At 36.7% G+C, this 17,109-nt stretch overlaps 1 protein-coding gene across 5 annotated transcripts in view; it reads left to right on the plus strand.

Moving 5' to 3' along the window:
• Positions 1 to 15,027, plus strand: part of TAX1BP1 (Tax1 binding protein 1) — a 54,755-nt gene extending 39,728 nt beyond the window's left edge. For 4 of the 5 annotated variants that reach the window (XM_066319323.1, XM_066319285.1, XM_066319304.1 and 1 more), the window contains 8 exons: positions 905 to 998; positions 2,284 to 2,402; positions 3,522 to 3,647; positions 5,438 to 5,509; positions 7,708 to 7,882; positions 8,218 to 8,366; positions 14,023 to 14,106; positions 14,742 to 15,027. In XM_066319323.1, coding sequence (XP_066175420.1) covers positions 905 to 998; positions 2,284 to 2,402; positions 3,522 to 3,647; positions 5,438 to 5,509; positions 7,708 to 7,882; positions 8,218 to 8,366; positions 14,023 to 14,106; positions 14,742 to 14,780 — 858 coding nt within the window. In that variant the 3' untranslated portion in view covers positions 14,781 to 15,027. The remainder of the gene's footprint in view (positions 1 to 904; positions 999 to 2,283; positions 2,403 to 3,521; positions 3,648 to 5,437; positions 5,510 to 7,707; positions 7,883 to 8,217; positions 8,367 to 14,022; positions 14,107 to 14,741) is intronic. The other variant, XM_066319312.1, reaches the window with a different exon arrangement.
• The last annotated feature ends 2,082 nt before the right edge of the window (positions 15,028 to 17,109 follow it).

The raw sequence follows: 17,109 nt of genomic DNA on the forward strand, positions 1-17,109 counted from the left end.
CCAGAAAAAAAAAAAAAAAACAAAAACCAAAAAAAAACCAAACCCAAGCCCAAAAGTGAGGGACATAGAGAACTTGAAGTAGGATTTAAAAGCCAAGTTGGGAAGAAGTCTCCACAACACAGTATGGAATTGTATTCCATATGTATTTTGTAATCTTATCACTCTTCCAAGGTCTGTTTCATAAATAAATGAATCTTTTTCAATGATGACACAAGTCTTAGGCCACCTAGTAACAGAACCTGTTAGCCAATTTCAAACAGATTTGAGAGCAGAGTTCTTCAGAATTTTGTACAAATTAGAGTTGGAGAGGAGTTCAGAGAGGGAAAAGGCCTATGCAGAATGGCAAGATGTGCAAATATGAATTCTTAAGAAAACCAGACTTAAATATTTCTCTTATCCACAGAACATTGCATAAAAAAGTCTCATCCAGAAGGTCAATGGTGAATGAGGTGTCTTATCAGAATGTCTGTGGCTTTTCCTTAAAAATCTTCCTTATCTTTGCCAATGTTGTAAATCTTACAGGAAACACCAGATTTCATTGCTTTTGCTCCAGAAGTCCAGCAGACATTGCTGATACAGACTCTATTTTTCTAATGGAGTATTAGACTTAAGTTAATGAATTTAAATGTAACTGATGCATTAGAAAATGAGCGTTTTCTAATAATTTGCTTAGAAATTACTCTTTTCTAGGGAAAAAGACCTTCATCAAGTAAGAGGATAAAAATCATAGTCTGAAGAAATTTCAGTCTTAGAATTAAATGTTCTTGTATATTTGTTATTTCCTACTGTTTAAATGAGGGTTTCTGTCTAATTTTGGAGCAAATGATACATTTTGCAAGATACATTACTTTGTGCTTTGGTTTTCATTTAATCAAGTACCAAAACAAAATTTCTTTTCACAAAGAAAACTGCAGGGCATCAACAGAAACTGACAGATGCATCTAACACTGAAACAGCTACAGCCGTCCTTACAGGCAAAAAGTTGCCTGCATCTCCAGGTATCAACAGCTTAAATTTTATCTGTCTTTATAAACCTGAAAGTGTTGTCTGTGTGACACTAGTCACTAACAGTATTCTTAGTATAAAGTAAGTGGACTTGTTCTTTTTAATTAAAGCATTAATTAAAGATGTGAAAATTTGGCTAAATATTTTGTCTCTCACCAAGTGGTAACATTCATAAATAAGTTTATGTATCAGTTCAGTTGCTGTTTACTAGTGTCAGTAGAACTGAACTCTTGAATTTTTGCTTCATGGTTAACAGAGATGGTTTTGCCGAACTAAGAAACAGTTTATTAAAAAAAAATCTTACTCAAATTTTCAATTTGAGTATAATAGCACAGTAATTTTATAGTCATGTTATTATGACTATCCACTATAACATTCTACTGTAAAATCAATCTGCTGAAAAGTTCTGATTATGTGATGGCAAGGTCAAGTCTACTGACTATTTTCATGAATTATAGGACTAGTGGTTTACTAGAAAATGTTTATAATTATTATGAACTATTAAGTTATTGCAAGACGGATACTCTTAAAACTTCAGTATGTAATAGGTTAGTGCTAAAGAAGAAATCCTTTATTACGAGGCTGATGAGGCATTGGACCAGGCTTCCCAAATGAGTTGTGAATGTCCCATCCCCTGGGATGTTTAAGACCAGGTTGGACACGGTTCTGAGCAGCCTTGTGTAGTGGAAGGTGTTCCTGCCCATGGCAGGATCTTTAAGGTCCCTTCCAGCCCGAAACATTCTGTGATTTTACCATAAATTAATAAATGCTAAAAAATGCTGGTTAGCTTTTTCTGTGCTATTTTATGACTGACATATTCTTGCTGTCTGTGAAGACCAAGGGTTGTTATTTCTATCAGTTTCCTCCTGTCTAAAGTAAATTCAAGTGTTTCTTAAAACATATAATCTGAGCAAGCTCAGTGATAGTGTGTGATGAAGTAGTTTGCTGAGGTCCTTCCATGCTTTTATGTAAAAACAGAGTATTTGGAGTGATAGCATAAGTATTCTGGTGCTTATTTAGTTTTCTCTCTTGGGACAGTACTACATATATGTGTATTTATGTTGGACTTCTCTCAGTGTGAGAGAACTGAACACAGATGTGCCAGTAAGGTTGCTGATCTTACATAGCACATAATGCTGATTGTCGCTGGTTTGGATAACATAGAGCACTCTGGTTTTGAAGCACACTCTCGAGTCTGGGCTGTCATCTATCTCTCTTATACAAACTTCATGGAACAAAAAACCCCAATGTTCTTGTTTTTTTCTTCAATGTTCACAGTTAGCCCCATTTCATCTGACATAGTTTCGGAATCCATGGTAAAGGAGCAAGTGCGTGAAATGAATAAAGAGATTGCTGAGAAAACAGAGAAGTATAAGAAATGCAAGCAAATGTTGGCAGTAAGTAAACAGCTGCTTCAGAAAGCTGAACAAAAAGTAGCTGTAGCTGCTAAGCCTTAAAACCACAAGGCCTACCCAGCTGAGTTGCCTTCCTTTTTTGTGTGATACACTGTGATTATGGTAGAAATCTTAACACTGGAAAACACGTTTTTGTTCAGTCAGCTTTGACCATATATGGTTTTAGAGGGTCAGACAAGGAAGACCAAGATACAGTAGAACAAATGTCCATATGCTTGAGGTTTTAAATACTTTCTGTTCTTACATTAAGTGTAATTGCTTTTATAAATCAAATGCAGCAAGTCGCTGTAAGCCAGGTGATGTTTAGAACAAGTGTGGCAGTGTTGATCTGATACACTGTCAAAAGCAAAGTAACTTTTCCCTGTCTGCCTGTCATGGCTTTTACCGTGTTTTCACACTTGCGGGTGCTGCCAACTACCTTGGGCTCAGTCATACATAAAGGCATTTATTTGGTTGTTTTGACCAAAATTGACACTTGATTTTCATTTAACCAGTTTGGATGTGTGTATGATGATGGAGTGGCACTGGTAAAAAGTTGAGAACAGTTTAAGAAATTTTGAGTCTTGTCTGTCTTAATTTTGTTTATTTTATTTATCACAGTGATATTATTCTATTTTAGTAAGGGTTTCCAGGATGTAATAACTATCCTGTAATTCTGCTCGTGATCCTGTCCATGAAGAGCCTGCATTGGCTTCTGCTGGCTGTTCATTCCATAGTAATTTTTGAAGAAAGCTTTGCCTTTGACCTTCTGGATGAAAGATACTTAGGTTGTAAAAGTCACTTGGGAAAGGTTTTGTATTGAAGTGAGGCACTTGAAAGAATCATGGTTAGTAGTATTTGGGTACAAAGAAACTTGAAACTGAAACTAAAGAGGAATATCATCTTGTTGAAAACTCACAGAAAGAAGTGCCTATTTAGCATCATTTTTATGCAGTGTTCTGTGGTCCTGACCATTTCAAAGTCTTGAGTCAGGGTTGTAGAGACCATTTGTGAATGGTCTTGTTTTAAAAGCATGGAGTTAACACAGTGACATTTTTGGGGATGGGAGGGAAGATCTCTTTAGACTGTAAATATTTCATGCCATGGTATAAACTACTTTAGGATGAGAAGATGAAATGCAGTGTTTATGCTGATGAATTAGCCAAATTGGAGCTGAAGTGGAAAGAACAAGTGAAAATCAATGAAGGTATAAAATTACAGCTGGCTGCAATGGAGGATCAGTATAAAGTAAGTTACTGGTTTTGTTTATGACGATGAATGGTTACCTCTTCTTAACATGGCTGCTTATTTCTGGTAGTTCAAGTAATGAAGAGCTTTAATAAGGAAAGCACGCTAAATACATTTTTGCTCTTGAAGAAACAACAGAGTCTTGTAATGCTTCTTTTAAAGTAAGAGAGGTCTGATAATGCTACTATCAGCTGGCCATCATCAGTCTTTTAGTACTGTCAATTTAGACAGACCCCTAAATGACATGGTCTTGTATTATGGGGAAAAAAAGGGCAAGGGATTTCTGATTTCGTGCTGCTTACTGTAATAACAGGAAGATTCATTGGTGTGTTTGTCTAAAATCTTCATGTTCTGTATTGGATTACCAGTGTAGTAATGTCTTACATTGTATGTAAGTCAGTACAGAGAGAGGAGTGATCCGTTGTTTTTAAAATCATGCAAGAATTTAATGTGGAGAATCTCAGGTGTAGTCTTGGTAGAGTGATGTAACACATTCATCAGAAAGTCAAGCATAATGGGCAGCTTTAGTTTACAATGGGCCTTAGTCTTTGAGGTTATGTGACTGTAATGCTTATGTTGAATTAGCTTCTTAGTTCAATGGGGATGAGATAAGAATAGCAAATGTTCATGAAACCAGCTTTTCTGATGGTTCCCAGTCTAATGGTGATAAGAGTTGACTCTGTTGTCTGGTTTTGCCCATTGTGATGAAAAATGATTAAACTGAATTGGGACTGTTGGTTCTGCTAGGAGCTCCTTTTTATTAGCAATTACAGCACTTTTTCTTTATAAAATGACAAATTACAGTTTATTTTAGTACTCCATAGGACATCTTTTTCTGACACTTTCCAAAGTTCTAATTTCAATTTTATAAAATGTGTGACTCTTTCCCAGTTTATTTTACTAATTAAAGTGATCAGTTGGCATGCATAATTTACTGTGAAATAAGTTTAACTTCTCAACAGCAGGTATAATAAATAATTGGTTCCATAATTGGAAGCATTTTGACTGCAGTTAAAAAATTGCTATAATTCAGGAGGGTGTGGGTGGTAGAGAAAAAGTGAGCTTTTCTTCCCAGTCAGGAGATTTTGCTCCATTGACCTAAACTAGGAGGAGGAATTTCAGAACTGAGAAAAACTGATAAGCAGTTATACCAAACACTGAGCTTGGATATTGGAAAAACAGGGGAAGAGGCAGTCTCTAAAGGAACCAGAATACAAATGAAATTGTCCTTTGTAGTGAGAGATTATTTAAACCATCATTTTGAAGCCAGGAAGAATTGTGTAATGTCTCAGTTGTACCTCCTCCCAGAGCACCCAGTAGAGACACAAGGTAGATGTTTGTGAAACAAATTTAGTGTCTTTGGAGCAGAAGTAGCTTTTGGTTCTCTCAAATTCTGTGGTGGGACATATGAAATGCCCAGAGATTTCTTCAGAAATAATGAGATGAGGCTTGCAAACCTTCAGCTGTCTGGGCAGTGGTGCCCTTCTGCCGTTGGTGGCACTGATACTACTCCTTATTTTTAACACAGAATTTTGTCATTCCACAGCTGTTCAGTGAAAACTGGCAAGAAAAGGCTGCTAATGAACTGCTGTTATCTAGCAGATAAAACTTCGTGAGAATTGTTGGGTTGGATTTATTGTAACACTGTATGTTGCATGTAACTCCAGTAGACTTAACTATTTTCATCTGAAAGATTAACTTCATTAGGGAACTTTGTTTTCACGATGTAACATGCAGGGAAAATAGTTTCCATTCACTAATGCAAGAATCTTAATCTTCTGTTCGTTTAGATTCAGCTGGCAGAAAAAGAGAGACGAATAAAGGAACTGGCATCACAGTTGGAACTCTTTACAAGTGAGAAGGTATTGTCACACATTCTGAAATATTAATGCTAATGTAGAAGTACCCCTGAGGTATTATATGGCAATTAATAAAAGCCAAGTTTTACTGAAAAGTGAAATAAAAAAATGTCTTTATTACATTCAGATAGTATTGCATGATATTATGCAAAGTTGGGATTTTTCTTTGAAACTTTTATTTCTTTACAATTCTAGTATGAAGAGATACTTAGTAAAAGTAGGCGTTTTAATACTGATAAACTGAAGCAAAACAAAGCTTTCAGATTAAGCTAGTTAATTTTTTTGTTAAATTCTGGATTGTCAAGTAGTTGGTATTTAACTTATCTTCTTTTCAAGCCAAGGATATAATTTTTATAGTACTCTCATATTTTTCTAGCTGAAAGAAATCAAAGTTTGAGTTTTACTGAGGCTAGTTTAGGTGGAGGGAGTAATTTTAAACACTACATATAAGAACATCAGCTGTAATAATAGTAATAATAATGTATGGAAGCTTATAAAAGCTTGGAGCTTTGTTTGCCAAATTTATAGATATTTACATTACAAAGAGGAATCAAAGTGCCTTGCTAGACTGGACCCATGATTTAAAAGATTAAGCATGGAGTAGTAGTAAACAGCATTTCAATTTATACTCATTATCAGTGTTTGTTTATAAATGTTACCAAGCATAGCTTTCTAAAAATATTCATTTGCTGTCTCTTCAAACCTATGAAAATACTTTGTTTCTGGTTTATTTACATACTTAGGTAGCCTTTGATTTTTTAAATTTTTTTTAATCAGTCTCAACCCTAGATATCCAACTTCTGGCTAAGATTTTTTTGCACCACCTTTTTACAATCATGTTGATCTACATTCTGTTTTAACTGTATGCTAAAATTAAAGTACTAATGCTGTTGCCTCCTGTTTTAAACTGCTTCTGTATTGCAGAAGAAATTTCTTTTAAAAAGGAAAATCTTGATTTCATTGCTAATTAATTGTTCCTGCTTTGTATTGAGTAAAGATGGATTACTTCACTAAAACATGTAGTCATAGCTTTTTAATCTTCCCTATTTTCGTCTCATATTCCTTTTAGTTTATAAATCTAAAGTAACACTGGCGTAGCTTTATATTGTATCTAGAGGAGGAATGCCATCTGTTACATGAAGTCTCTTTGCATTTGTGTAGTGCTTTGTTTTAGAGTAGTTATTGGTACTTGATTTTTGCATTTTTCTGTTCAAGAGGCTGATCTGAAGCTCACTTGTTTGCAACAAAAAATTAAATTGTTCATTTTTTAGTTGTCACGGATTTGAACTGGTAACTGAAGCTTTGGTTTTAAGTTTCAATTTAAGGTCTTTTGGGGAAAAGACATACTTCAGTCTTGGAGGGTTTTGTTAGCATCGTACCAGCAAATATTAAACATGAACCTGGAGAACCCAGAAGAAAATACTGATCAGAAAGAACATTACTGGAAAGCTTGTCTCCCTTAACAACCTCTGTTTTTAAAGTATTGTTTTCATATTTATATCTCAGAATTTTTTGCCTGGTTCTGAATTTATTCCTTTTGATATTCATGGCTTATTGCTCTCTGTTTCTTAACTCACTTGGTTGAATGGAAGGATGAGAAAGATTTTTTTTTTTTATTGGGATAAATTACAGCAGATGCATTGACCACACTGAAGTCACTTTAATTAGTGTCTTTTAAGATCCATACTGGCTTAGAGTTTTAATGGTTTCTAAGTTTTAAAACCCCTTTACAGTTTATAAAGTTGACAAAATTCCATATGGAATTATGTCAAGTATGTGCAAAAATGCATTCCACATACAAAAATGCTGCATTTTTGAATGGTATGGTATGAAAAAAAGAATTGTTTTCTTTTTAATTGTAACTTTTAACACTGCACATTATCTTTGGTTGTTATTGTTAATCTGCCTATTTTTACTGATTTAGCTAATTTTCTTCATTGTAAAGAGGATGCAGACACTTGAAAAACATGGCAGTTCTGTTTATGTAATTAGAAATAACTGTCAACAAACCAAGAAAAAATAATATCTCTTTCAAATCTCTTATTCATCTTTTCTTCATTGACTTTTTTTGGTGTTTATGGTATATTCGGCGTAAGACCAAAATGAAAAGACAGTAGGAAGGTTTGCAGATTTTCATAAACATTTCAAATTTTGCTAGGACTCCATAGGGTTAACTATGCTTTGAACTTTGTATTATTTAGGAACTTGGCAGAACACCAGGAGATCAAGCTGGAAGGATGATGGAAGGACAGACTTCACAGCAGACATTACATTTTCGCAACCCGTATTCAGAGGAAAATGGATCAGTTCCTGCAGTGGCAAGTAGACTACCAGTGTTGCAATATGGAAACCCTTATGCAGTTCAGGAAAGAAGAGGTAAATAAATTTCACATCCCCCAGTATAATTTCTCCCTCACTGTTTCAAAAGCAATGCCTCATTTAATGCAGATTAAATACCAACAGTCTTCAGACTGGTTTACAGAGCCTTTTCTGACTGATGAACATTAGTAAAGAGCCTTTATTTTATGATGGGAATCAATAAGGTAAACAAAGTTTTAAAGACCTTGGGAAGAAGCTGATTCTCTCCTATTGTTTTGCATTATCTAAACCAAAAGTGTGTTTAACTCTTGATTTTTAAAGGTAAAGTAGCACATCTGTAATCTCAAAATACAGTCTACTGAACAAAGATGTCCTAATTAATTTTTCTTCAGATGGAGCAGATGGTGCTTTTAATCCTGATGAGATCCAAAGACCACCTGTTAGAAGTTCCTTTTGGGAGCTAGAAGATGATGTAGTGTGTAGCCAGCCTTCACGCAATCTCAGTCGGCCTGATGGTTTAGAAGATCCTGAGGATAGCAATGCAAGTTACCCTTTTTGTTATTTATTTTCCTTGATACATTTACTAATGAGTTACCGAGAGTTTCATGTAGGTTTCCTGTATCTGTTAAGCCGGAGTCATTGTTATGAAAATTTGGAATTGGTTTTTCTTTACTCTGAAAAATATTTTTGCTTCCTGTGAAGGGGAAAACTCTGTTGATGATAAAATACTTGTTCCCCTAATCTCTTGAGTTACTGACAGTTTGATTTGGTATTAGAATAGTAGTTTCTTAATCTTTTGAAGTACTAAAGTAAAAAAAGTCAAGTAATCTCAACTCAAGATTTTTCTCTCTTGTGTGGTAGAATGAGAGCTCAAACTGTAGCTACATCTCACAAATTTTTTAATAGGAATGTTCCACTAAAGTGGAACCAGAACAAATAGAAACATGAAGGATTCAGATACCAGTATTTTCAGTTAAGTGCTGACTGTAAATTTGTATCGTACTAGATACATTATTCTAATCTGTTAGTCTTTTGTTCTGTCTTCTGCAAATCTACATTTATTAATTTCCATTTTGAATGCTCTTTGCTATTGGATACATATTTGAAAGAGCTTAATTGACTGTTGCATCAAGCTGATTAAACTGAAAGAGATACATTTGCATGTTTTTTTTTTTAGGGCTTTGTATGTTTCAAGTTTCTGGTTAGCTTTTCTTTTTAGTACAGTTAACTTATACATTCTGGTATGAAAAATTGGCTTCTGTAATAAATTGGACTGTATGTCTTCATTTGAACAGGAACAGGTCTGTTACTCTTTCTTATTCCAAGTACTCTTGCACCTTCAAAAATATTAAACAAGAAATACCTTTCTGCAAAGTATTGTGCTCTTTGCAAGTACAGTGGTATCATGACCTGTTTCTCATTTAGTCTAGTTTGCCACATTTAATTGCTATTAACCTTTGCAGAAACTGATCAGTGTTCAGACAGGCATGATTTTAGCCCTGGTGCTCAGCACCTATAATGGAGAAAAATGTATTTCTCCCTCCTACCTTTTGCTCCCAATGTCCATTACTGTGAATAATTAGAGAAACTGTCAGCTTTTGCAGCCTGTTCAGGATCTGGAATGTGAGCTTAATGCTGTCCCCACCTTTACTTCACATTTTGCATATTTAATCTGATCATTCTTGACGTAGCTATTACATCTGACAAGCTCTTCTCTTCTTTAATCATCTGCTGCAGTTTAATTAGCAGGGTGTTCTCTCTGATCTATGTGCTTTGCCCTCTTGCAAACCCAAGAGAAACCGTGCTAGAGTCTTGTGCTCGTTTGCAGACACAGCTTGGATTTTTGTAATGAGGTGGAATATAACAGGCTGAAATAAAGTTCAGTTTGAGAAAAGGTGCCTTTAAATCAAATAGCTTGTATCTTTATTTTTTATTTGCAATTGAGAATCAGTTGCTTGTTCCTCACCCAGATAGACTGTATGCATAGTGTAGAAATTTATATGGAAATGAGAAGATGCAGGAATCTTTCTAGGGAGACTTAGTAATATGCCAAAGATAAAACAGTTCTGAGGAAGGATGTAAATAAATAACCAGGAGAAGCTTCCACATATGTTAGGTGATCCATTATAAAGAAGACTCTGTCGTTTGTGCAGAAGAAACAGCAAATATAAAATGATAAATATGAGGGGATTACCATTTCTTGGACTGTTTTTTAAAATAAGGTATTTAAGATGTAGTTCTCTGCATTTTTTCAACCAGCAGGATATAGATCCTTTTGCTGGAGGAGGATTCCTTCCTAGAAGAAAAGGACTGATAGGATTGCTGCTTTGTTTAAAATACTACCACTGTGTGGACTTCTGCTGTCATCCTGTCCACATCCCTATTACTACACATTATGTTAGCTTAAGAAATTAAGGGTGTTGCAGTCACTTCCACCTCTTCATGACTGTTTTGGTAGTGGTTCACCTGTGATCATGAACATGTCTACTTTATTTATCTAAGATAACAGACCTTTTAGCCATGAACACGTGGAAGTGACTGCAACACCCTTAATTTCTTAAACGAATATAACACAGGATATTCAGATGCCTCTGAATTTTTGTGCAGTTGTGTTCCAATTTGGTTTCTCCCAAAACTTAGTTCCTTAGAAACTAAGGCACTTCCATGTCTTTGGTTGTCATAAAACCCCTTCAGTTTTGTATGACTGGGAAGACTTTACTGGATTTTTGTAGCTTTGACTTTTGGAACTCATAGGCCAATTAAACTGTGATATCTGAGAGGGAGAAAGTGGTCTGTGTTAATAGTGCCAGCTGACCATTTGCACAGTGGAGATTTTGTGTGAAGTGGCTGACTTACCACACAAGTTCCTGGTGTCATCTATTCAACACTAACTTTCCATTTGCTTGTGGTCCTGTAATTGACCAAAATGGAATTGTTGGGAACAAATAATTCCTAGCAGTAGAGGGAGAGATCCATAAACAAAACATACATGTATATATACACACACATATATATACATATATATAAAATATACTGAAGTATGAGTTTTAGAAATGTAGTCCTGATTCTAGTTGGCAGCAAGCCCAGAATAACTATCCTGAGACTATTAAACAATGGTTTAGTCATGCTAAATTTGTGGGGGATGGAGAATAACTCTTGGCAAATGAGCACCAGGTCAGGATATTTTTTCAGGAAACTCCAAAATGGCCTTTCTTCTAGCAAAATCCCCCACAAATGCATTATTAGCCTGATCTGACCCTGGCAGCCAATTATTATCATTTGCATAGAGAGGATATGAAAGGAGCAGTTGGTATCAAGGTGTCTCTTGGGAGAGCAGACTGCTTGCAGGGAGATTGAGAGGCCTAGAGGAGTGAATTTTATTTCACTCCCACAGCAGAGCTGAATCAGAAATAAAATATGTGTGCCCTTCTTCCCTGTGTACCTGCACTGCATGTCAGCTCTGTGTCTGCTCATGTGTTGTTTAAGGCCTGGGATGAGCATTGGTTCCTTACTTCTGCATGTCAAAATGATCTCTAGAGCCTGGGGATGGGATTTTGTATTGTCACACAGCTTTCTAATTTCTGTTTGACAATCCTGGAACTGCTTACAGCTGTGATTATGAAAGCAGTACTTGAGACAGAATTGGTTGGTTTTCTGTAAAACTGATGGAGTTGTGCTTATTTCTGACAGTTTCATGTCTGGCTTTCCCTTCTTCTCCTAGTGACAAACCCCCTTTTTTTACCATGCTTTAGTGTTCAGTACTTGTATTTATCTTTATGATTCGCTTAATCTGTGGAACTCATTGTAGCAGTTTTTTAAAAAGCCAGAGGTACAGTCCAGTGCTAATAGTTTAAGTCATTATGTTAAAGATGTGCTTTATAATTCAGTCACCTAATTATTCAGATTTCTGAGTTCAGGGGCCCTGGCACTTGTTCTGCTACAGGACCATGTGGTCCTGTGGGTCCCATGGCATCAGTCTTCTTTCCTAAGCACCTGAGACTGTGTACCCGCTGTCTTACATCACTGCAGGGCACTGTAGAGCTCTCTGACTAAGAATGTGCAGCCATGTCCATGTCCCTGGTCATCAGTCTGGACTGCAAGAAAGGTGGCTTTGGATCTATGTAAAGAACAGATTAAACTGTTTCTTTCTCAAAATACGGCCTTTGGGCTTTCATCAAACCACGTGGTATTGAAGTAAACTGGTGCCTTTGCTTAATATACAGCATAGGGTAAGAGCTACTGAGGCTTGGTGTACCAGCAATTGTTGTCACACTCTCTGTAAAGCAGCTTCAAAAACCACCTTAATTTGTCTTGTAAGCTGTCAGGGATGGTTCTTTTTCCAAGGGGAGAATGATGGGTGTTTAAATGCCAGGTTGAAAAGCACGTGTAACCTTGTTTATAAGAAAAAAGAATGGATTGCTGGATGATACTGGGCACTAAGTGGCTGTGAAACAAGATGAGAAACCATGATGATCTTTCTACCCCCATAAGGTGCTCTGTTTTACATGGAACACTTAAGAGTTTTTGTCCTTCAGAAATAACAGACAGCTGTTGGAGTCCAGTACAATGGCACCTTCTCTGTTTTCCAGAGGTTCTGAGTTAGCCCAGGGCGCTGCGTGAGAATTTTTAGTTCTTGGTGACTGTATAGTGTTTACTGTAACTTGTAATTAGAATGGCTGGGAAGTCCTCTCAGACTAAGATAAAGTTCTCATGGTTCCTGTTTGACCATGCCGTGATTACACAGTAATCTCTGTAACATCTCTGTGAGGTCAGCTCAAAACAGAGACATTTGCATTCTTCTTGTGTGGGTTAAGCATCTCAAAAGGTTAAGAACTGATCCCTGTGACTTGGCCAAGAGCAAAAGTACACTGAAGAGACAGACGTTCCATATCGTAACAGTACATACTTAGTATTGACTTCTTGTACAGAGCCTGGGTCAGAAGCTGCTGTAAGGAACACACAGAATGAATTCACAATTAAGGGAACTGGGCCACAAGAAAGCTGTAGCCTTAGGACATTCCAAAGGATTTTACATGTGCTTGGCTTTTATTGAAGAGAGTTCTTGTAGGGCAGCCGTGTAGGACAGTGCAGGTGTGCCTGTGCAAAGGAAAGCATAGTCCTCTTTTTCAGATGTTTCTCAAAAGGAACAAGGAGGAATGTTACATTTGTATGTGGTAGGGTACCACACTTGCCAGAAGCTGAAAGAGAGGGCAAAAGGTATAAACAATTTATCTTACCAAGTGACCAGCAGTAAGCCAAATGCCATTAAAAAAAAAAGGGGAGGAGGGGGAAAGGGGTTAACTAAGACTTAAGTGTTAATGTGGCCAGTGTTTGTAGTTTTACTGATGGAACTGTTTTACTGATGGAAGATGCACATGAATTTTCTTGGTTAAGTCCTAGTAGTGTGCTTCAGTCCGGTATTCAGCAAATTTGTTGTAGTTTTGTACAAGCTGTAGCACTGTAGCATGAGAGTACGTTAAACAAAATAGTTTTTCCTTTCTTAATACATCCATCCTGTCTCCTTCATGACAAAAAGAACAACTTATGTTTTAAAACTCATATGCCCTCTTCACTGCAGGTGCAAAGCAAACAGACTGCACGATTATGTTTGTTGCCAGCATCTTGTCATAGCTGCCCCCACTGCCTGCTTAATGGAAATGTTAAATGGTTGAAACTAAACAGGTGTTGTCAGAAGAAGAACACTGAGGAAATTTTCCCATCCTTCTGTGTTTCCATTAACCCTTTATAAAGGAAAAGTATGTTAGCCTAAAACCGAAATCTGTTTGCATATGAGTTATTTGTATAAAACACAGCATGTATTTGTACATACACAGGAGTAGATGTGCTCCTTTGCACTCCTTTTTTGTAGATCAGCTAAATAATTCCTAGCCCTTGCTTTTAAGGCATCTTAAGATAAAAAACAAAAAAAAACCCAAAAAACGGAAAATGAGGTAGGAGTTGGAGTTCCAAAAATCTTGTAATGTACCTGTATTTCCACCTTGAAATTACTCTGTTTTGTGCTCTATTATTGAATTGTGTAATAGAGGCAAGATGTACAAAAGGTAAACTTCTGCTGCAGAAATTACAGAGTGAAGGTTAATTCATCTGGATTTGTGTTTGATAAAAGAATGCATATTGAGGAGGAAAAAAAGCTGTTTGTAGGGGTTATTCTTTAAAATACATTCTCTTTTCAATAGGATGATGACAACACTGTACCTTCTGCTCCTGATCCTCCAAGTCTTCTCTTGCGTGAGCGGGGCACAGGCTTCTGCTTTGATTCCAGTAGATGTTATCTTTTATTGGTCTTTAAGGGCATGGAGAGGTTTCTGTAGAACTGCTCAAGGGTGGGGGTGGAGGTGAAAAGCTACAGAGCATTTTCAATGTATGTTTGGTTTACAATTAACTGACAGAGAATATGCCGTGAGACTGGGCAGGCTGTTCATGCTATACCTTTGATGGAATTTAGACAATTTTTTAGTAAATGAATGAATAACCTTTGTTTTTTCCCTTCTCTTGCCAACCTAATTGTGAACCTAAGTTTAGAGCTTTATAAAGTGTTATGTTTGCTAAGAGCAAGCATTTATGAGCAGAGAGAGTGGTTTCCCATGAAACTGTTTTGGCCATTAAGGCATTCAATAGATTTGTATTCAGTGGTAGCTGGAGTAGGGTCAAATTTTGTTGCTTTAAAATGCCAGGTTATTTTGGAATTTGTGTGTAAAACTACTCTGACTGTATTGAGTGCTTTTGGCAAAACATTTAAATTAACTGGATGATACTTGGGTACAAAGTCCACTCAAATTTAAGTTGGTAGTAAAGTTCTGAACATCGATTGCAGCGGGATCCTGCTTTTAGTTTGCATTAACAGAATAAATAGAAATAAACTGTTCCCTTTTGCTTTCTCTCCACCTTCTCCTGAAGTTTTGATGTGCACAAGAAATGCCTCTTTGTGATGTGATGTTTCCCCCAAACTACGACCAGAGCAAGTTTGAGGAGCACGTTGAGAGCCACTGGAAGGTTTGTCCCATGTGCAGTGAGCAGTTCCCGCCTGACTACGACCAGCAAGGCTTTGAGAGGCACGTCCAGACACACTTCGATCAGAACGTATTAAATTTTGATTAAATACTTTGTTTTGCAGTGTAGCTTAAAACCCCACCACTTTGAGTAGTCCACCTCCAAAATAAAAGCAGTGCAGCTTTCTGTAACAGTGCAAACTTCTGATTAAAAGCTCATGTACTCTAATGGGAGCCATGGCTGTAAGCTGCTATGGGGTTATGTTCTCTCTCTGCCTAACACTTCACTAAGGAGACCCACAACCCCCACCTTGTTGTGTATGTAGCTATTTATTCCCCTACTTAGTGGAATTTCTTCCCCTACTTAGTGGAATGCCTAAGGACACAGGAATGACTGAGGCCTCAGAAAAAACGAGACTAGCTTCATGGTGTTCTTCAGCTACATTTAAAAAAGGTCACCAAAACATCTGTGGTCTCTCTTAACCTTGATAACTGGGGCACAATAAAAATGTAAGAAGCAGGTGTTTCTCCTAGCAAATCCACGTAGTTTTTCTCTGAGTAACACTTAAATTGGAAAGCTACATTACTTACCCTATGAAAATATAGTTTCTAGTACATTTCTGAGATGTAGATGCATGTACTGTGAGATTCCAGGCTTGCAACAAGAGGAATGGCAAATACTTTGGTTTCACATGTAGAATGTTTGCCTTAAGGGATAACGTTAAATGGGGCACGTATACTTTAAGGCAGTGGTTTGAGCTGAAAGAGACAGCTGTGCTTAAATGCTTAAAGTAATTGTTTAAAAAATCATTGCCATTATGTTGCAGTTTTATTCAGTAGAAAATATTGTTCTATTTTCACAACAGTGGATTGTGTTCCTTCTGGCTTTTAAAATCTTTTGTGTTTTAACTTTATGTATTTCTTTCCAATAAGTAAAAACACGTGTGTATATCTAACATTTTATATTTACTTTAACTGTATTAAGTAAATTTGCTTCCCACTTGTTGTACAGTAGTCTTGTTACATTAAAGCAGAATTATTCATGGAGTCAGTGGTCTATTTTTCCTGCTGCTCATTTTGAAATTAGGCAGAGTGTAGGCTTTACTTAAGAGTAAATGATGACTCAGCATTGTATGACAGTGGGTTGTTCCTCGCATCTGTTTATGTTCTTTCTTTGAGAGGGAGATGCTAGAATTAAGGTTTGGAGTAGCTTCTGTTGACTGCAGTTCCCTCCTAAACATATGCAATATCCAGTTAATGCAGGACTTCACTAAAATTGCCTGATGTGGATGAATTGCAGAGTCCTGGGCAGCAGCAACTCATCAGTCTTATGTGCCATTTGCAGTCTAAAGATATTTTGTAACTGGAGCTTCACATCAAGAGCTGGCCTGAGTTAAAGCATGGATTTTTTTTCTTGCTGTAACTCAACAGCAGATGAAAACAGTTGCAACAGCCTCCAAGAGTTTTGATGATACCGAGGTAAAATAACAAATAGACTATACACAGCCCAAGAACTTAACTCTAGGTTAGGAATGAGAAAAGAACAGTCTTTTTAGGTCAGAGGCAGTTTATTTTAAATGTGATTTGATTTACATTTATAAGCAGCTTTCCTGACAGGAATTCTTTAAGTTGCCTTCAGTTCTAAAACAAACCTCTGTCACTTTCAAACCTTAAAGTACTTTGTCCCCAACAAAACATATGAAAATATAATTTAAAGCACACTTTTCACAGACACAGTACAATACATTCACTATACACAGTATAACAAAATAGTCCCATCTTTACCTGTTAATAATACTGTCACAATGAATAGGTAAATAGAAACTGGAATTTCAGTTTTATAGTTGAAAGGAATTTACATGCAACAATGACGTTTTACAACTGTTTAGCTGTTGAACGAACTCGCCCAGGCCTGTAGTTCTTGCACTAGGAGCAGAGCCAAAACGTGTTTGTTGGCCAGATCTGTTGCCAAAGCTGCAGAAGGTGGGAAAGTGGCCACTTGGGGCCTTGTGTGTACCAGTAACTCTCATGTCTGGATCATCCTTTAAACCCGGCTGTCACGGTCACCTCTCTGGGATCTCAGAGAGGGATGTTTCGCTTCAACTTCGGCTGTTCTAACCACTCATTAGGATGATTCTTATGTGTTTTAATGAGACTTTTACTCTGCTGGAGAAAAGGTAATTGTCATCCTTACAAAGTTTTCCTTTAAAAGCTTTGGAAAAAAAAACCCAGGGAAAGCTCATTCCTCCTTTATGGGAGCTTTCTTTTGCACTT

The sequence above is a fragment of the Sylvia atricapilla genome, chromosome 1 (genome assembly GCF_009819655.1).
Source record: "Sylvia atricapilla isolate bSylAtr1 chromosome 1, bSylAtr1.pri, whole genome shotgun sequence".
NCBI classification, from domain to species: Eukaryota; Metazoa; Chordata; class Aves; order Passeriformes; family Sylviidae; genus Sylvia; species Sylvia atricapilla.